The sequence below is a fragment of the Onychomys torridus genome, chromosome 8 (genome assembly GCF_903995425.1).
Source record: "Onychomys torridus chromosome 8, mOncTor1.1, whole genome shotgun sequence".
In the NCBI taxonomy this organism is placed as follows: Eukaryota; Metazoa; Chordata; class Mammalia; order Rodentia; family Cricetidae; genus Onychomys; species Onychomys torridus.
Genome location: NC_050450.1, coordinates 17,764,435 through 17,784,530, shown reverse-complemented (window position 1 = coordinate 17,784,530; position 20,096 = coordinate 17,764,435). Strand labels below are relative to the sequence as shown.

Genomic DNA, 20,096 nt, shown 5'->3' with positions numbered 1-20,096 from the left:
ACACAACAGGCTAGAGCTCTGCTCTAGGGTGAGCTTTTAAACAGGGGGCCTTACATTCATGACTTGACCCTGTGCTACCACCTGAGGACAAACTAGGCCTTTTGCAGTACATGAAATAATGACATTTGAAAACGAAGATTGTACTTCTTTATTGCAAAGGAATTCAGATAAACAGATGCCCAGCTTACCAGCAAACACTTCTGCCCATTGTTGACCCTGGACGCAGCTGATTTACCGTCAAGGTCTGCCGCCGACTCACCATGCTCTGAAAGTCAAACAGAAATTTTTACTTTTTATCTTAACTTTTCATTCCCAGCCCTTCCAATTAAAGGCAGAGCCCCCAAGCCTCAGTCTTGCAATGTAATCAGACTGCACATGCAGTTTTCATACGAGGTGTCAGAAATTAAAGCAATTCATCACAGGCTTGGTGCTGCAAAGGAAAGCCAGGCCCGACTCGGTCTTACCTGCAAAAAGGGAGTCAGATTGAGAGGGGGAAAGGGCTAAAGCAGAGCCCAGACCGCCGGAGCACTCGAGGAAGGCTGGCCCGCAGTTGAGGGTCCCTTCGAGTTCCACTTCGCGACTATTGACGGCAAAACGTGGTTCACTAAACCCAACAAAAGACGCCTTACGGTTCTTACGCCCAAAAGAAAGGCGGCCGCCGAAGCTCAAGCATTTATAGAACTGCTCCTTATGTGATTGGACAGTCTGTGAGTAAGTGCCCACCTTCCTTCGCTACTGATATGCTCCTCAAGCTATCCTGCAGTTTCCACCAATCATAGCGTAGACTTTCTTTTGGAGGCGGTATCTTCGGTCGCTTGAAGATCCTCCCCTTTGTAGAGCCATTGAGAACATGAGCGGCAAGTGCATTTAGCCAATCAAATTACGATCTGCAACATAGAGTGATTCTGAAGCCACCAATCCGGTCCTGCAGTGCCGAGGTCGCCGGAAGTCGTAGTTTAGGAAACTCAAAGCGTGAAGCAGCCCCCGGAGTTCCAGGAGTCCGCGGACTACAAGTTCCGACGTGCACAGCGCACGGGCCCTTCCGGCTCCTGTATCCCGTACCTTTCCGGGCCGCGGGCCGAGGGGCCAAGATGATGCCGGAGGGTGTAGCCGCTGCTCCCAGGCAGCCGCGGGCGGGTGAGTGTGCGCGCGGCGCACTGGACCTGGGGCTGGTTCTTCCCTTCTGTGTGGCAGGGCGCGGGCTGGTATGGGAGCGTCACGAGCGGTCGTGGGCCTAGCCTGGGGGGCGGGACTTAAACTGCTAGGGTCTCAAGTCTGCTCGACTCTCCGTAGACTCGTCTGCCAGTCCTTTCCTTCACTCTCTCCTTCGTTCCTTTTGCTTTCCTACATTTATAGAGCGCTGCCTGTGAGCCAGAAAGTATCCTAGGCTCTGGAGAGTCGGCAGGGAACAGGATTCCAAACTGATAAGCTCATCTGGTACTCAGTTTCGAGACAGATCATTCTGCCTCTAGGAATCCTGTGCGTTGTGGCAGCATTTCTGGATTTGTTCTCTGGATGGTAGTAATTCCCACAGCCCTGTTTCGTTACTACAAAAATGTTCCAAGACTTTGATAAATGTCTCTTTGTGGCGACTCACCTTTCACAACTGTTATTCTAAAAGGAGCCAGTGAAAGACAAAAGAGTTAAAAATCATGAGGAACTGTGATAAATATTACGGGGGAAAAAGAATCCCACAGAACTAAACGCAGTTAAAGTGAGTGTTGCGCGTTCTTCAATCATTTGGTAGGGAGCGCTACAGTTAGCCAAAGACCTAATGGAGAAGAAATCAGTCCTGAGATATTGCCGAAAGTGCCTTACAGGCAGAGGGAGCCAGAGGGATAAAGGCCCTATGAGAAAGGGCTTGGAGCAAGCTAGCAAACACTCACTAGGAAGGGATAGGTGAGGCAGGAGACAGAGCCGGGCAAAGTCTGAGAGCCTTCTGGTATAATGATGAACTTTATGATTCAGGTGAGATGAGGAAAAAGTGAGGAAGCTTGAATCATTGCCTTCTAACCCTCACTTGGCCAGTTGTCCCAGCCTAGATTTTTCTGAGGCAGGCCAAGATGATCAGCTGAGGCTGAAGTCTAGAGATGTCTGCCACTTCAATCTCATCTCCCCTGAGCCCCTCCCCGTGCACACAGGGGTTCATTCCTTTGTTCACTGCTGGCCTTGATTCAATAACCATTCAGCCTTGTTCTTCAGTCTTGGGTTTCTCTATGTCCAGATACCTTTCTTGGGTGTCTGTGTGGCACCCAATGCTTCAGTCATAAAGACACTCTAGAAAACGCCCCATGCTTTCATGATTCTCTGCGGAAACTCCAATCTCTGTACCCTGAGGTTCCTGCATTTATTTACAGCTGTTGCTTCAGGAAGTGAGAACCACTATATGCAGCCTTACTAAGGTGACCACAGACCAGGAAGGAGTGGCCAAGAGAGATGTCCAAATCAGAGAAGTTCTTTGCTGTAACTTCTTGTAGCGGTTATATCAGAGTCTTGCTGGAAATGAATCACAAATCTGGGTTTTTAGTTCTGATCAGTGGCAGACGGACTAGAAATAAATGGAGCTCTCTCCCCTTGCCCCACAGCTGCTGGCTCCTCAGGGGTTAGACTAAACAGTCTTTGGAGGTCTCTCTATTCTCTAGCATCCGGTGGGTGTGAATCTTGAATGAAGCAATGCCTGGTGTGGGAAATAGGAAGAAGCTACAGCTGATGGAGGGTCTAAGATGGTAGAAAATGTAGGCAGCTTAGTCTCTGATGGCTCCTGACTCAGCTCAGCAAGGGACTAGCCTGAGGGTGCACGGGGACTCCTGGTTAATAATGGTGGGAGCAGCCTTTTTGTGCCCCCACACTGGCTTGTCTGTGGGCTGGCCTTTTGACCTTTCTCAGCCTCCACTCCAGTCTCAGAGCTGCTGCTGTTGTTGTATCTGTAGCTTTTAGTTATGTGTTATCCCTGACAGCTCCTTTCAGACTTGGATCCGTTCAGTGATTTTGTTTTTTTTTTGTTTTTTTGGTTTTTTTTTTAGCTGAGGATCGAACCCAGGACCTTGCGCTTGCTAGGCAAGCGCTCTACGACTGAGCTAAATCCCCAACCCTCTTTACAATGTTTTATAGTGAAAAATCCAGTCTCCATCAGAGTTAAGCAACTTACCTAGTCACTCCTCTCTTGAATGGTAAAGTAAAATTTGAACCCAGGTCTGTCTGAGTCTGGGGTCCATGGTCAGAATCACTCTGTCACAAGTACCATGTGTGAAGGGCCAACCTGTGCCCACCTTTAAAACTTATCAGCTGGTTGTATCTTACTGTGGACCAGGGTTCCTGTAAGTCTGGTCTTACCAGCAAGTGGGCACCTAGCACTTTATCAGCTCTCTGATTGGCTTGTTCATAAGAAACCCTTGGAGACGAACCTGCCAATCCTCCATCCTTCAATAGATAGCCCCAGTGTCCCCAGAACGCTAGTCCTAGGGAAGAGTCATATGGCTAAAGGGAAACAGACCACTACGAATAAACTGATAATGTAGGACTTGATGTTTGAAAGTCCCAGGTAGAAGGTCACAGGGTAGAAACCAAGAAATAGGGCCATACAAGGGGTTCACGGGGGTATCCATTGTATGGTGGGAGGGGACAGGGGAGCAACCTTGAAGACACCCAGGTTAGAGGGGTGGAGCTGCTGTAAGTGCCAGAAGCAGGTCTATAGTGTGGGGCGGGGCTGGGCAGGTCTCTGCACTTTGCATTCTTACTGTCCTGGGACTTAGTGACTGGACCCGGCTTCTGTGGGTGGGAAGAACACCAGGGAATCAAAGCCACTTGGAGAAGCAGATGCCTGGACCTGTCACCACAAGTTTGCTATCAGTTGGATTGTTTGAGACAGCAGGGCACTCAGATGGGATGACATACATCTCAGAAGCTCTGTCTGCTCTGGATCTGACTAGTCTCCTCCTCTGGGAAGCCCCCTGCACTTCTAGACAGGTCCTGAGTCCTATACCCCAGAGCTGGGAAGGAAAGACAGGTCAGGCGAGTGCCCCTAGCAGGTCAGGCGTTGGCATTCGCTCCCTGAACTCTGAAGAGGTTCCGCCTGGGCAGGGTGGAGGCTAGATACGGGGTGTAAGAAGGAGGCAGAATTCTGGGAAGGAGAAGCCAGTAAGGGACCCAGGCAGAGTTGGGGCTGTGGGTGTAGACAGCAGGAAAACTGGGGGGTGGAAGTTGGGCTGGATGCTGGGAGGGAAGGAATCAGAACAGGCTTCTGCCCAGGGGTTTAGAGATTCTGTGAGATCTTCAAATCTGAGGCAAGCAAAGACCCTCTGGGGGCCCTGCTGTCCGAGCCTGCCTGTTTGGGATGGAAAAGATGTGCTAAGAGGACATCAAGGGAAAAGCCAGGGAAAGTGTCTGTAGCTTTGCTATGGCAACCAAGTCTGTTTCTATAGGATTTGGCAGCCAAATCTTGTTTTGAGCCGAGGGAGCTGAATTAGGGGCTGGACATTCTTCAGGTCCCTGCACTGGCTTCCTTATGCCGGCAGATATGCTCGGAACTCTGGCACGTATAACCAGAGGGTGCTCTGGCTGAGATCCAGCCTGTTGGCTACCCACAGCTCAAACAAGCCTTGGGCTACTTTTCTACTGGTAACAGCCAAAGTAGATAGTGCCCTCCCCCATGGTACGTGCGTATATGTGTGTCTGTGTCTGCCTGTCTGTCTCCAGGACACAGATTTTCACTGTGTATTCAAGCTGGCCTCAGCCTCCAAGCGATCCTCCTGCCTCAGGCTTTCAAACTTTTTGTCCTTAAAAAGACCAAATCAGGGCTGGAAAGATGGCTCAGTGCTTAAGAGCACTTGCTCTTACAGAGAACCCAGGTTTAGTTTGAGGCACATGGCAGGTCGCAACTGTTTGTAACTCCAGTGCTAGGGGATCCCATGCTCTCTTTGGCCTTTGTGAGCACTCTGTGTATGGTGCACAGACATACATGTAAGCAAAACATTCACACACATAAAATTAAATAAATTTTTAAAAAATGAATCTTGGGGGTTTGGTTAAGAGCACTTTCTGCTCTGGCAGTAGTCTGGAGTCAGGTCCTCGTGTTTACAGTGGGTGGCTCATAAGCACCTAAAACTCTAACTCTGGGGAATGCACCACTCTTCTTCTGGGTTCTGTAGGTGCCAGTACACATGCACGCTTAAATACTCACTCTCTCTCTCTTTCACAATTCTTTTTCCTCTTTTTAAATCTTGGGGGGCTGGAGAGTTGGCTCAGTGATTAAGAGCACATGTTTGTGTTGCAAAGAACTGGGTTGGATTCCCAGCACCCACAGGGAGGCTCAGCACCTCCTTGAGCACCAGCATGAATGTATCGCACAGACACACATAGAGGTGAAAACTCATACACATACATGTAAAATAATAAAAACAAATCTAAACAATTTTTTTTTTTTAAAAGAGAAATCTTTGGCTGGTGAGATTGCTCAGCAGATATGGAAACTTACCACCAAAGATGACCTGAGGTCAATTCCTGGGACCCACATAATGGAAGGAAGAGAACCAACCCTCCCCCCACCCCCAGGTTGTCTTCTGACTTCCACATGTGTGCCATAGCACATGCGCTCCCACTCACATGCAATAAATAAATTAAAATAAATAGATAAGTAAATAAACGCATGCCGTCTTGTGGGGTAGATGGTGGCCTGGGTGGAAAGGGAGAATCTACTTCTACAGCTTGTTCTCTGACCTCTATACACTCATGGCAGGGACTGAGGCACACACACACACAGATGCAGACGTACAGAAAAATAAGTGGGGAAAATAATGTGAGGAAGGAAACCAGCAAAATAAAAAAGTAAGAGTCTATTTCTTAGCCCCCCATGTCCTGGGCTCCACCGACAGGGAAGTGGTCTTCTTGGACTTAGGAAAGCGGCAAGGGAGCTTATATGACAAGTGCTGACTTAACCCACTACCCATAGCTTTTTCTAGCTTGAGAATAGGCTACCAACCTTGTGGAAATCTGTCCTTCCAACCCTAGGAATTAGAGGACGGGAGAGACCAGGCTTCTAGGACACATAACCCCTAAGGGGTTCCCACTCGAGTTGACAGCTTTCTTCCAGAGAGCCTCGGCAGAGTGTAGGCTCCAGCTTCTGGTGTGTTTGGCCTGCGTGATGCCTTCCCCACTGCCTCAGCCTGCCTCCACCAGCTGGGGAATCCTGTTATTGCAAAGCTCAGGCCCTGGGGAACTGACCCAAAGAGCGCCTTCAGTGTGTTGCTCAATCCTGTGCTAATGGTGGTGGCTGCCTTGTGGGTGGTGCACAGATGGGGATTCTGGACTCTAGCCTGAGGTTAGCCTACCCTCTGGTCCCTGAAGGAAGCTGAAACCATGTGAACTGGGAAGCTGCTTTTCAATCCCAGAGCAGTCTGTCTCCTTTGCAGCTCAGCTTGGCTCTATACTTCCTTTCAGGCTAGTTCTGTTCCCCTGGACTGGCTCTATGGCCTGGTCACTGATTTGCATGTTGCCAAGTGTACTTTTTCTTTTTTAACCTTACAATAGAGCCCGAGAGAAGCCAGGCACTGTGGTCCTTGGGCTGCCAGCCCAAAGCAACAGGTGCTAGGAAATGACTCTGGAATATAGGTCTATCTCTTAATACCACCCTGTGAGCCCACCTCCTGGGTTTTCTCCAAAGGGTTAAATCTTTCACACTGATGGAGCAAGCCTGAAGCCCCCAGGTTTAGGCTGGTTGGAGGTCCCTGTGGCAAAGGTGTTTTCATCTAAGTCAACAAAGTCAACAGGGCAGCTCTCGAGGACCTTCCTGCTCAGGGAGGAAACTGCTGGGAAAGAGAGAGAAAAGTGCAGGGTTGCCTGCAGGCCTTATTCATATCTCTGCCCCAGGCCTACCTCCTCTGAGCTTGCCAGGCCCTAGAACCACAGATCGGCCTGGGGGTCTCTGGGGGTATTGAGATGGGTGCAGTGGGAGGGAGGAAGCGATTACCATAGAGCCTCTGGTTGGCATTGGCAATTGCCATGGCAGCTGTGTGGCACGAAAGGTAGGCCTTGGCCTGCCTCTTAGAGAGCTCCACTCACCCACACTTGTGGGTGCCTAGAGTGACAGATGACAAGGGCCTGACTGCCAGTTACAGGGCCAGAAGCTGCCCTGATCTGTGAGGTGGAGGGTGGAGGCCTGAGGCCCAACGGTTAAGTGGGTCCATGACAGCTAGATGGAATTGCAGGTGGTGGCTGAAGAGGTAAGTGAGGCCTGGGCAGTAAAAGGAAAGGACCAGAAATCAGCAGGGGTTGCAGGAACATAGGGAGCCAGTCCATCCTCAGAGCCCTTTGGGTGGGGCTAAACAACTCTGAGTAAGGCAGGACAGACTTTGTGGCTTTCTGAAGAGACAATGTCCGGAGGACCTGAGGGAGAAAGTGGAGGAGCTGCCCATGTGCAGTATTCCTAGGGAGCCGGGGTCGACACCCTCTCTCTCACCTTGATCTAGGGCCTAGGTTTCTCTAGACCCCTCTGAGCTCTCTTCTCTTCCTGTCCCTTCTCTGTCCTTGACGGCCTTGGCCAAGCCGCCTGTGATGGGCTGTGGAATGGATACTCCACTGCCATGTCCCCCTAAAAGGTGGCTTCAAAGGCTCCACTTGGCGGTGAGCCTGTTAGGAATCACAGGTGGCCTATGAGAAGGGGAGTGAACAGTTGGTTGTGACACCGTGCCGCCAGCCCCAAATCATGACATGGAGACTTATTCATTGTGAATGCTCAGCCTTGGCTTGTTTCTGGCTAGCCTTTTAACTTAAATGAAACCATTTCTGTTAATCCATGTGCTGCCCCGAGGCTCGTTTACCTCATCTGTGCACTGTCCATCCTGCTTCCCTGCTTTCTTCGTGGCTGTCTGGCTCCCCTTTTCTCTCGGCCCACAAGCCCCACCTCTCCTCTGCCTAGCTATCGGCCATTCAGTTTCTTATTAGACCAGTCAGGTGCCTTAGGCAGGCAAGGTGAAACAGCAACACTTTGTTTGTTTGGTTTTTTGAGACAGGGTTTCTCTGTGTAGTTTTGCGCCTTTCCTGGAACTCACTCTGTGGCCCAGGTTGGCCTCAAACTCACAGAGATCCGCCTGGCTCTGCCTCCCGAGTGCTGGGATTAAAAGCGTGTGCCACCACCTCCCAACAGCAACACATCTTTACATAGTTAAATAAATATTGTATTCCCCAGCAACCCTGCTCCTTGCAGGGAGCTCTCTGGGGCTTAAGTAAGGTCACTGCTTGTTTGTTGAGTAGTAGTGCTTCTTGCAGAGTCCTGAGGGGACCCTTAGGAGATGCCTTCTGACAGTGCTATGTCCCCACAGGGTATACAGCTGTAGTGTCACAGGGTGGGTGCTGTCCTGGACCTGTCCTGAGTATGACGTATTGACTGGGTCTCTTTCTAATCTTCCCTTCCCTGTAGAGGCCACAGGTCTGCCTTTTCTCCTGCCTCTCTCTTCTGGGCAGAGCAGGGACACTGGTCCTTGTATGCTTCTCTTGTGCCTTCTGCTACCCTTACCCTTGAATGGCACAGTAGGTATGGCTGACTGCCATTGGTTGAGATCTAGGGTTCATCTTTTTCTTGTGACTTGCCCTGTGTGACCACAGTTGGGAGATAGGCTCAAGTGACTTTGCCCATGGGGTCTTCGTGGTCCTGGCTGGATACTGATAGCATCTGCTATGACAGAGGACACATTCATGTTGCTCTCGTGGGGCCCCATGCAACAAAGTCCTGGTATGTGTGTGCTACACCTTAGGTCCAGTCTAATGGAAGGGTAGAAATCAAGAGCCAGCCTTAGCCATAAGGACATTTGGCCTGAAAAGTGGCAGCTCTCAAAGTGATGAGCGGTGGTCAGGACCAGAAGATCAGCCAACACAGATGGGGTTTTACTTCAGGGATGGAGCTGGGTGGTTTCCTCAAAAGGTCCAGGCCCGAGGGGCTGGAGAGATGGCTCAGTGGTCAAGAGCATTGGCTGCTCTTCCAGAGGTTCTGAGTTCAGTTCCCAGTAACTACATGGTGGCTTACAACCATCTGTAATGAGATCGGGCAGGCAGGCAGAACACTGTATACATAATAAATAAATAAATCTTAAAAAAAAAAAAAAAAGGTCCAGGCCTGAATGGATGGTACCACTAAAGGTCACCTGTCCTCAGGGGCCTCCTTTCCTATACCTGGGGCCTTTGCAACTTTGAAGGAGGGGGCAGTAAGGCCCTTGCCCACTGTGGTACTACCAGCAAGGCATCGGAGGTAGGAAGAAGTTAAAACCTGCCCTGTGATGGACCGGCCAGAGGTCTACCAGGTGGGAAACTTGACTTCTAGGTACCTGGGATGCCACCTTTGAAGCCTCTCATTTGTGTTCTACCCATAGGGGACACTGCCCGAGGAACCCAGATGCCTCTCTAGAGCATGAGCTCAGCCAAGAGTGCCCGCTACAACCGCTTCTCTGGGGGGCCCGCCAACCTTCCCTCCCCAGACAGCAGTGGGGTAAGAGAGGCACCTGAGGGTGAGGGTCTGCCCTCTGCATACCACACCCCAGGTCCCCAGCATGCTATGTATAACTTGGCACTGAGGGCGGACCTGCTGGCAGTCCTTTCCCTTCTTGGAGGGCCCCTCGGGACAGCCTGTGCCTGTTGATGGTGTGTCCCTGTCTATGCATGCAGGTGAGCTCCGGCAGGTAAGCATGTCAGTAGGTGTGACCCTGTTTATACTGCATTCAATCTTTTCCCTTCTCTATTAGACCAGAATGGAAACGACCTTTGGGCCTACCTTCTCGACCGTCACCACCATCACCAAAGGTGAGCCTGTTGTCAGGAAGAATCTGTACTCTACTGGGATAGGGGCACGTCCTGGTGGATGGGCTGTGGGTAATTGTGTTGGTGAAGGAGCATTGTTGTTCTCCTGGCCTGTTTCTTGCCATGTCTCAACTACCAGCTGGGCAGAGTCAGGCAGTCCTGTTCCTGTGCCTCACCTTTGTTATTAGTTGCCCCTACCTCCTTCTTCCCAAAAACTTGTCCATCCCCTCTGGGGAGCAAAGTACCACCAGTTATACCTATATCTTATCACAGTGACTCATGCCTCATCCCAGCCACAGGCTCCTAGCATCCAAGAGGGTGTGATTGGCATAGCATCTTTTCTGGGGTGGTCTGGTGCTATCAGACAATGTGCTCCAAGAGATGATAGCACAGGTTGGGGCAGTGGGGCAGCGTCCTCACTGAAGGCTAGGGAGGCCAGGGTTCTGGGGCGTTATGTTCTGCTTTTCCAGCACTCCATTGCAGGAGTGCACCAGCTACTAACTGTTTTTTAATTGCCTTCCCATGGCTGAAGGCACAGGGTACCAGGTGCACACCAGTGTCTTTTTAATCCTGGATGACCTCAAAGGGCTCTGAAGGGGCCTCTTCTCCCACATCCCTACCTAGGAGGTTGTTGCTTAACATCTCATCTATTGTTAGAGACTACACAGTATCTGTCACTACTGTTGAGGGGTCCAGAGCCAGAATGGCATGTGGTCTGCCGTACCCTGGTTTCTGGGTGGCTAGGGGTGGTCAGCTAGGCAGTGAGGTACCAGTACTTGCCTCTTCTGGCCTTTCTTATTACAGATGGAGAAACTGAGGCCCAATCACAGGATAGACAGTCATATTCCTGATCTTGAATGGAGGCATTTAGGACTCTGGTTGCTATGACATCTGGATCTGTTTGAACCTGGGCCTGGTTGTAGCCTGCAGTGTCTGTGAGGTGGTTCTCTGGTTCCATGTGGCCCCTTGACATTTCATTCTCCAGGACCCCCCCCTGCCTTCGGGCCCAGGCTGGGCAGGGTATCTGTGGGCAAGAGGAGGGAAGCCAGCAAGGCTAGCTAGCCCTAGTTTCTGAATCTGGTTGTGCCAGGCAGGAGGCAGGAGGACCTAGGCTACCAGAATGTCATATTAACCTGGCCCTCTATTAGCTGAGGTCCTTCAGTCTCTGTGCCTTGGTTTCCTCTTCTGAACTAAAGCTGTCAGAGAACTCAGCCTGGCAGAACTACCTAGAAGGTCAAACGATGTCCCTGGTGATAAATGCCATGTCACTCACACACAAACGGGGTTGATTGTGCACCCAACTAGGCACGGAAGGCCCCTTGTCAGGCTCAAGAAGAGACCCTTGTAGGGCTGTGAAAGCTGGGCATGGTGGTGCTTGCCTATCATTCTCACATTCCTGAGATGGAGGCAGGAAAATAATGCATTTGAAGTAACCCTGAGAGAGATCCTATCTTAAAACGGGCTGAACTAGGCATGGTGGTGCACACCATTCATCCCAGCCCTTTGAGAGAGAGACAGATAGATTTCCAATGAGTTCCAGGCCAGCCTGGTCTACTTAATAAATCCAAGCCAGTTAAGGCTGCATAATGAGATTCTGTCTCGAAACGCCCAACTCAAGCAGGAGCTGGGTCTAGAGAGATGGCTTAGTGGTTCTTCCAGAGGACCCAGGTTCCGTTCTTAGCACACAGCAACCTGTCACTCCAATTCTAGGAGACTGAGGCCATCTTCTGGCCTCCATGGGTACCAGACACATATGTGGCGCACAGACGTACACGTAGGCAAAACACTCACACACATAGAATTGAAAAAAGAAAAACAAGGGCTGGGGATGCAGTGCTCCTGGTTCTCCTACCAGAGCAGGGAAATAAATAATTTAAAAGTCTCCAGTTGGTAAGTGGGGTGGGGCAGCTAGCAGTACCCATCCTCAGTTACCTGCAGGGCCGGACTGATGAGCCAGGGTCACACTGCCAGTGCTGGTCTCACCTTGGAAGACAATCCCAGATACCCACCCATGTCCCATCCCAGGAGCCTCTTGCAGCTAGGGAAACTGAGACAATCCAAAGGGTCCCTAGACATAGGCTCTGCCGCAGACTGCCGCCCCAGTCCTTCCCTCCACAGACATGTCACTCAGCCCTTCCCTTCTTTTTAGCAGCTGATGGGACCAGCACATACAAACAGCATCGCAGGACGCCTTCCTCCTCTAGCACCCTTGCCTACTCGCCACGGGATGAAGAGGACAGCATGGTAGGTCACCACGATGCAGGGACCTTGGATGACTGACTCCTGAGTCTCCTACCAGGCCCTGCACTCTGCGGGACCAGGTCTCGGGAAGGGCTGAGGAGAGCAGGGAGTGGGAACAGTGAACCCTGAGGTCTGAGCACTTGTCACATTCCTGAAACTAAGAGGAAGCTCCTGAAGCTGAATGGAGGCAGGGAGCAGCCAGTTTGGGGGACTGGGCTTTAGGGATGGCCCAGTTTTGCTTCCATCTTAAGTGAGGTGGGAGCCACAAAAGGTTCACTCAGGTGAGTCTGCCAGTGGGACAGAGGACAGCTGGCAGAACTGCAGTCTGCTTGGAGGGCAGGCCAGGCAGAAGACGGGGGCACCAGCCTTTTTTTTTTTTTTTTTTTTTTTTTGTAGTGTTCTTTTTTTGCTTGTTTTCGTTTTTTGAGATAGGGCCTCTCTACATCACCCTCACTGTCCTAGAACTCACTATGTAGACCAGGATGTCCTTGAATTTAGAGATCTGCCTATCTGTCTCCTGAGTGGTGAGGTTAAAGATGTGTGCCACTGTGCCCAGCCCTTTTCCCTTTCCAATAGGAAGATGAAATCTGAATAGGCCTATTGTGGGCCTGGCACTGCACTGAGCCCAAGGATGAGTCTCATATGTACCTGCTCCCCACAGTTGGACATATCCAGCCACCACTCCACTGCTCTAACTGCAGCCTGGGCCTCAGAAGTGCATTCATTCTGCCTCTGGTTTTGGATGCCCTGGGGCAGCAGAGGTTACAGTAACTTTAAAGATGTACTGGAATCTTCAGTTTGCTGTGGGATAATGGGCAGCCATGTCCCACCACATCCCACTGGCCTGACCTCAGTTCCTGTGCTCAGGGTGGCAGCCTAAGAGCTGCTCTGGCCAGTCAGCAGAGGAGAGAGTGCAGCTCTGTACCAGCTCCTGCCACATAATCCCTGCTCCTCTGCCTGCCACTGCTGCCTTTGGGGATGCTGGACCCTTCCTTTAACTTTGTCCTCTGGACCCCACATGGTGTTCCCATGCAGGTGTCACTTGGGACACCGTAGTTAAAGGAGATGGGCACTGCCCTGGTGAATGAAGTATGTATGGACACAGGCTCAAAGGTGGCGGGTGGGCCCAGGACATTGGGCCCAAGACAGGTTATGGTTCACAAATGGGGCTGCAGGTGTCTTGTCAGGCTGAAGGGAAGAGCTGTAGCTGCACTAGCTCTTGGATACTGTTCCTCTCTTCCCCAGGACCTCACAAAGGTTGCTTCCCTCAGGTCTCAGGAGGCTAGATCAGCCTTTGGTAGGACGTTCCTGTCATTACAATGAACCTCCTTAGCTGGGTCTAGTGTCTTCCTGGCCAAAACGGCAGCTTTTGTGAGTTCGTGGCCACCTCTCCTTGGCCAGGCTTCTACTCTTTTCTGTTCAGAATCTGTGGTCTTAACTGCCCTGGGATTGGCTGGTTTATGCAGCCTCTCTGCAGCCCACATTCCCTCACGGGAAGCAGGAAGAAGCCTGAGCATGTCCTGTAGAATTGAATAGCAGGAAGTCTCTCCATTTACACAAAGAAAATTGGCAGGCAAGAACAGGCAGCCGAGCACCAAAGGCCAGGGCCGGCCACCACAGGCAGCAGGGACTGAGGCCACACCAGCCTCCCACACAGTCCGCAACCTTGTGGGCTTGCTGGAAGTGGGGTGGCTTAGGGGCACCCCTGCTTCCACAGGGCTCAACCCCCTGATGGGCTGCCTCCACCCATGCAGCCCCCTATCAACACTCCTCGCCGTTCTGACTCAGCCATCTCTGTCCGCTCCTTACACTCCGAGTCCAGCATGTCCCTGCGCTCCACGTTCTCACTGCCTGAGGAGGAGGAGGAGCCGGTAGGTGTGGTAGGCTTGACAGGAACCATCTTCCAGGATTGTCACTGCTACCGTGGCACGGGCACTTTCCCCTCGGGCCCACCAACATAGCCCACAGTGAGGGTGGGTCAGACCTAGTTAGGGCTTCTGGTCCATTGAGACTCAGAGGATGAGTGTGGAAGGTGGGGCTCAGAGAGGGCACTTTTCTAGTCTGTATGCCAGGAAGAGACCAGGAAGGCTGGCTGAGATTGTGTGCAGGCGCTGTATGTGTGGCTGGTCCCTGCTTACGGCCGACCTCTGAGCTACACCCCTTGCTTATTCTCCCTGGTCCTCTCATGGGTCTCCAGATTCAGCAGCACCTCCAACAGGATAGGCCTAGCCCTGGAGAAGAGCCCAGGACAGGGTGGACATGCAGGTGGCTTGGGTAGTTAATGTTGCTGAGGCTCTATTCCTGAAGCCCTGCCTCAGCACTGCAGGTTCCTGATCATCTGACTTTTGCTCTGCTCTGTCTAGGAACCGTTGGTATTTGCTGAGCAGCCCTCAGTAAAACTGTGTTGCCAGCTCTGCTGCAATGTGTTCAAGGACCCTGTGATCACAACATGTGGGGTGAGGTCACAGACCCTCTTCCTCCACACCCCCAGGTGCTCCCTTTGACACTCAGGCCCGTGGGTTGCTGGCCTTGCTCATAGTCCTAAACTGGCTGTCAGGCAGGTGCTCTTTGCAGTGGTGTGGGATGGGGTGAGCTTTGGGCTACCACTGACCTTGACTTAGAGGGACGACAACTACAACTCCTCAAGTCCACTTTTCGTCCCCACAGCACACATTCTGCAGACGCTGCGCTTTGAAGTCAGGTAGGTCTGTGCCTCCCATGTAGACCCCGGGAGGGTGGTGGGTAGTGGGTGGTCTCCACCCTGCTATTTCCCGGTCTGCCAGCAGAGGCCACTGGTTTCCCATCCAGGCAGGAGTGGCCTCTCCTTGGCCTGGAATAGTGTTGCAAGGGCTCAAGCCTGGCAGGCAAAGGTCCTCTATAGCAGAGGACCCCAAATTCCTGGTGCTCCAGCCTCAGAGCCTTTGGTGAGGTGGACATGGGATGGGTCCCAGGGTGAGGGCTTGGGCTCCAGCAGATGCTCTTGGCCCTGGCAGTCTTGTGTCTGTCTCACCAAGCTGATTGCCCTTCTGCCCACTACCCCTTGACCCTGCCCAAGACTACTGGGCCAGCTAAGAGACCTCCGTCGCTACCTGCTCATCCTCTGAGATGTCTGCTGTGCAGCTTTTCCTGCACAGGCACCTTGGGGCAGATGAGAGAGGACAAGGCACCCAGTGGGCTCCTGGTGACCTGTCCTGCCATTGCACCCCCTTCCCCAAGACTTGGCTTCCCACTGGGCGAAGCTGCCAGGGGGAGAGGTGGCTGGGCAGGTGGTGGGCTCAGCATGTCCTCCTCTCCCAGAGAAGTGTCCTGTGGACAATGCCAAGCTGACAGTGGTGGTGAACAACATTGCAGTAGCTGAGCAGATCGGAGAGCTCTTCATACATTGCCGGCATGGCTGCCATGCAGCTGGCACTGGAAAGCCTGGTGTCTTCGAGGTGGACCCGAGGGGCTGCCCCTTCACCATCAAGCTTAGTGCCCGGAAGTGAGTGCCTCCTGATCCTGCATCCCCCTGGGGTTGCTGAGCTCATTTCCCTCTCTGGGGCTCCTTTGTGGGGGTCTCGGCTCAGCCCCCATGTCCTGTATGTGCACAGGGACCATGAGAGTAGCTGTGACTACAGGCCTGTGCGCTGCCCCAACAACCCCAGCTGCCCTCCCCTTCTCAAGATGAACCTGGAGGCCCACCTAAAAGAATGCGAGCACATCAAATGTCCCCACTCCAAGTACGGGTGAGTGGGCGGGGGCGGGCTGTGGGCTGGTGGGTTTGAGTTCAGCAGCTGAGGGCTTCTGGGAGCTGGTGCCTGAGAGATGGACCAGAGCTGGGAGCCATACCAATGACTGCTGTCACAGCCCATATCCAGGTGCCCTGGAGAACAGAGAGGACCGAACAGGTTGGAAGTGGGGTGTCAGGGAAGGTGGGTAAGGGGCAGAGATTTGAACAAACGGCTGAAATGGGAGTGGAGGGGAAGCAGGGACAAAAGGTAAGGAGCATCCTGCCCAGCTGTTGAGAGCAGGGAGGCTGTTGATGGGCAGGGGTTTTCCTAGGGGAGGGGGGGTCCTTAAGGTATTCTGAAAGTATGTGGTAAGATTTCGTTAGTGAACTGGATGGTGCTGCTGTATGCTTTTAATCCCAGCACTCAGGAGGCAAAGGCAGGTGGATCTCCATAAAGCGAGTTCCAGGACAGCCAGGGTGATTACACAGAGAAACTCTGTCTCAAAAATAAACAAATTAAAAAGATTTCATTGGTGAAATGATCTAACTGCTGGGGGGGGATGGGAAGGTAGCCAGATCTGGGGCGACATGGGCATAACCATGATGACTTGATGGATTTCATGGGGCTGGGGAGGTTAAGGGTCAATCTTGCCAGGCAGGTAGGTGGGCAGCTGTCCTGTTCCCCCAGGTGCACATTTATCGGGAATCAGGACACATATGAGACACACCTGGAAACATGCCGCTTTGAGGGCCTGAAGGAATTCCTTCAGCAGACTGATGACCGCTTCCATGAGATGCATGTGGCGCTGGCCCAGAAGGACCAAGAGATCGCCTTCCTGCGCTCCATGCTGGGCAAGCTCTCAGAGAAGATTGACCAGCTGGAGAAGAGCCTTGAGCTCAAGTTTGGTAAGATCTAGTCTAGAGAACATGGGATTCAGCACTGTTCTGGACCCCAGTAATACCTTCCTGTTCTTGTTGTTCAGATGTCCTTGATGAGAACCAGAGCAAGCTCAGTGAGGACCTCATGGAGTTCCGGAGGGATGCGTCCATGTTGAACGTGAGTATGTGAGGGTTGCAATGGTGAGACACAGGAGGAAAGATTGGGGTCCCTCCTCTGCCCTTGGCCCCTAGTGCTCAGGTTTAAGGGTCTGTGTTCCAGTAAGAACTGACCCTAGGCCTGGGGCTCCATAGCTTCGCCCAAGCTCATGTTGGTTCCACCCACCCATTCCCTACTCTCTGTTCTTGGTCTTGCAGGATGAGCTGTCTCACATCAATGCACGCCTGAACATGGGTATCCTTGGATGTGAGTATAGCCCACTGCTGCTAACACTGTCCCCAGAGCCCTGCCAGTCCCTCATTAACTTCTCCCATTTGTAGCCTATGACCCTCAGCAGATCTTCAAGTGCAAAGGGACCTTTGTGGGCCACCAGGGCCCTGTCTGGTGTCTCTGTGTCTATTCCATGGGTGACCTGCTCTTCAGTGGCTCTTCTGACAAGACGATCAAGGTGAGTGGGGTCCCGTTCCACAGGCTCTGCATCATGGCTGGGCTCAGGTGGGCATTGCATGCCAGCCTCTGCTACCTCCTATCCATGGTTGGGTCTTCTCCCCTGATGGCTGCTATCCTGTCCTTTTATCACTGGACTGACCCTGCGGGGCCCTGGTCTGGCCTGATCTCTGCAGGTGTGGGACACGTGTACCACTTACAAGTGCCAAAAGACACTGGAGGGTCATGATGGTATTGTGCTGGCGCTCTGCATCCAGGGGTGAGTCTTGAAATTGGCCCTATGACCATAGGGCTAGGGCCAGGAGGTGCTGTACTGATGCCCTGTAGACCCTGGGCCTGTATTTGAGCCTGTGTAGCTTGTGTCCTAGCCACCTATGGAACACTCACACCTGAGCAATACTGGGTTCCTAAGTGACAGTCTGTGAACTCACAGCAGAGCCTGGCCCTGCCCCAGCATGTCAGGTGGCTAGAAGCCAGAGGTGGCACTCTTAGAGGGTAGGACAGCGCAACTGTACCTTGGGCTTAACTCTGGTTTATAGTCCATGTGGCAGTTACCATGCTTAACTTCTCAGTAGGCTCTTCCCAAGCCTGGCCCTCCCTTCTCGTGTTGTGTTGGGCTGTGTGTGGTCATACGAGGTATTGAGGGCAAGGGCCTTCCTCACTTTCACTGGTGGTGGTAGCTTCCCTGGGACTCGGTATTCAGAATAGGTGACCTCCCGACTCGCTCAGTTTAGCCATCAAATGTTTCCCAGGCTGGTTGTTCACACCCAGCTATGCAGACTGAGAATGGGACTCAGCAGTGGGGACAGCAGTGGCCCTGGGACAAGCCAAGTTCGTTCCTGAGGCCAACCAGGGTATCATGCCAAGTATGGTAGCTTCTCTCGCTTCCATGTGCTGACTTTGCTTCCCCAGGTGCAGACTTTACAGCGGATCTGCAGACTGCACCATCATCGTGAGTAGAGCGCAGGATGGGGGTGGGCAGAGACAGCCCAGTGTTCTTTCCTTCCTCACTAACTCTGAGTCCTGAGGTTTACTGTCACCCCTACAGGTGTGGGACATCCAGAACCTGCAGAAGGTAAACACCATCCGTGCCCACGACAACCCTGTGTGCACACTGGTGTCCTCCCATAACATGCTCTTCAGCGGCTCCCTGAAGGCCATCAAGGTATAGGCAAGGGGTGCATGTGTATGTGGGGGGTACTGGGGCAGTGGACGCCTTTCTAGCCCAGGTCATGTCCACCCCTACAGGTCTGGGACATCGTGGGCACTGAACTAAAGTTGAAGAAGGAGCTCACAGGCCTCAACCACTGGGTGCGGGCCCTGGTGGCAGCACAGAGCTATCTGTACAGTGGCTCTTACCAGACAATCAAGGTGTGCCAAGCCACCCCGGGGGCAGGGACTTGCCCTCTGCCGCACTTCTTAGGGTGTCCTAGAGCTCCTTCTGCCCTTCCCTACTCTTGGACATGCTCTGAGGCTGTCTCCTCCTGAATCCCAGAGGTCCAAGGTAAGTGCCCGGCCTGAGAGTAAGTGACACACTCTTCCCTAGATCTGGGACATTCGGACCCTTGACTGCATCCATGTCCTGCAGACATCTGGTGGCAGTGTCTATTCCATTGCTGTGACAAATCACCACATTGTCTGTGGCACCTACGAGAACCTCATTCATGTAAGGGCTAGGCAACCCTGTAGCGGGTCTCCATCTCTCCTGCCCTTGTTTTAGGTCCCTAGCTCTAACTCATTTGGGCCTTCCCCCTTTCAGGTATGGGACATCGAGTCCAAAGAGCAGGTGCGGACCCTAACGGGCCATGTGGGTACAGTATATGCCCTGGCAGTCATTTCAACACCAGACCAGACCAAAGTCTTCAGTGCGTCCTATGACCGGTCCCTCAGGGTATGTGCTGCCCAGGAGCAGGAGGAGGTGGTCCAGAAGTGGCTGGGCCAGGGTAGGCCCTCATAGCCCATGTTTCCCCGTCCCCAGGTCTGGAGTATGGACAACATGATCTGCACACAGACACTGCTGCGCCATCAGGGCAGTGTAACTGCACTGGCTGTTTCCCGGGGCCGGCTCTTCTCAGGGGCTGTAGATAGCACCGTAAAGGTCAGTTTGTGGCTCAGGCTGTTGCCAGCGGTTGTACAGAATGGAGATCTGAGAGTGGGTGAGGGGCAAGTGGTACCGGCAGGTAAAAGTAGAGGGCTGGGAGACTCAGACTGGCCAGAAGGGAATCCTTGTGCCACAAGGGATCTGAAACAGACCCTTTCTTCGCAGGTTTGGACATGCTAACAGAATCCAAGCCAAGCTTTGGCTCCCTTTGGGTCTGTCAGGCTGGTCCTACATGATGGCCTTGGAATTTCTGCCTGTCTTGTGGAGACAGGTAGATAGGCTCAAACAGCTAGGCAGTGTCATCTCTGCCCTATGCTTGGAGAGGGATCTTCTTTAGGACCCACTCTTACTTCTACCAGAGAAATGCCCAGGCCACCTCTGGGCGCCAGGTACGATGCTTGCCCGGCCCACCATTCACCACTCCAGATTTTTGTTTTGAGACAGGGTCTCACTATGTAGCTCTGGCTTTCCTGGAACTCACTATGTCCACCAGGCTGGCCTCCACCTCCCCAGTGCTGGGATTAAAGGCTCGCACCACCACTCACTCCTGGCAGGACCCAGATGGACCGTGGGTCTTTTTACTCACCTTTTCTACTGGTTTTAGACTGTATATAGATTTTATTACTTCCCTGTTGAAATAAAAGCTGCACAGACTGTGGTTTTGAGTGGAGATAGCTTCTGGGACCGTGATTCACAGGGCTGAAGCACCTGGGTGTGCCCGGGCACAAACAAGATGAGCAGGAGGAAGGTTGGGTAAA

At 52.5% G+C, this 20,096-nt stretch overlaps 1 protein-coding gene, 1 long non-coding RNA gene and 1 other non-coding gene across 8 annotated transcripts; 1 reads left to right on the top strand and 2 right to left on the bottom strand.

The window, feature by feature from the left end:
• Positions 1–132: 132 nt before the first annotated feature.
• On the bottom strand, positions 133–645 carry LOC118590271. Its single transcript, XR_004945721.1, has 2 exons — positions 465–645; positions 133–265 (listed from the first exon to the last, which is right to left on the bottom strand). It is a non-coding gene; the product is annotated as an uncharacterized LOC118590271 (long non-coding RNA).
• Positions 343–425, bottom strand: LOC118590515. The gene has a single exon (XR_004945805.1). It is a non-coding gene; the product is annotated as a small nucleolar RNA SNORD60 (small nucleolar RNA).
• A 314-nt stretch (positions 646–959) lies between the features above and the next one.
• Positions 960–19,998, top strand: Traf7 (TNF receptor associated factor 7). Of its 6 annotated transcripts, none has more exons than XM_036196897.1 (21): positions 960–1,137; positions 9,360–9,475; positions 9,729–9,786; positions 11,936–12,027; positions 13,779–13,895; positions 14,388–14,480; positions 14,692–14,725; positions 15,322–15,505; positions 15,615–15,749; positions 16,422–16,639; positions 16,717–16,790; positions 16,988–17,036; positions 17,111–17,238; positions 17,414–17,496; positions 18,150–18,189; positions 18,286–18,402; positions 18,486–18,608; positions 18,784–18,903; positions 18,997–19,128; positions 19,216–19,335; positions 19,504–19,998. In XM_036196897.1, the coding sequence occupies exons 2-21, from the start codon at positions 9,398–9,400 to the stop codon at positions 19,516–19,518; spliced, it is 2,010 nt and encodes a 669-aa protein (XP_036052790.1). In that variant the 5' UTR covers positions 960–1,137; positions 9,360–9,397; the 3' UTR covers positions 19,519–19,998. The 6 variants fall into 6 exon arrangements, with proteins under 6 accessions (XP_036052790.1, XP_036052791.1, XP_036052789.1 ...); XM_036196898.1 differs by having other exon boundaries at positions 1,007–1,137; positions 11,933–12,027; positions 15,615–15,743; positions 19,504–19,813; XM_036196896.1 differs by having other exon boundaries at positions 1,008–1,137; positions 11,933–12,027; positions 19,504–19,813.
• The last annotated feature ends 98 nt before the right edge of the window (positions 19,999–20,096 follow it).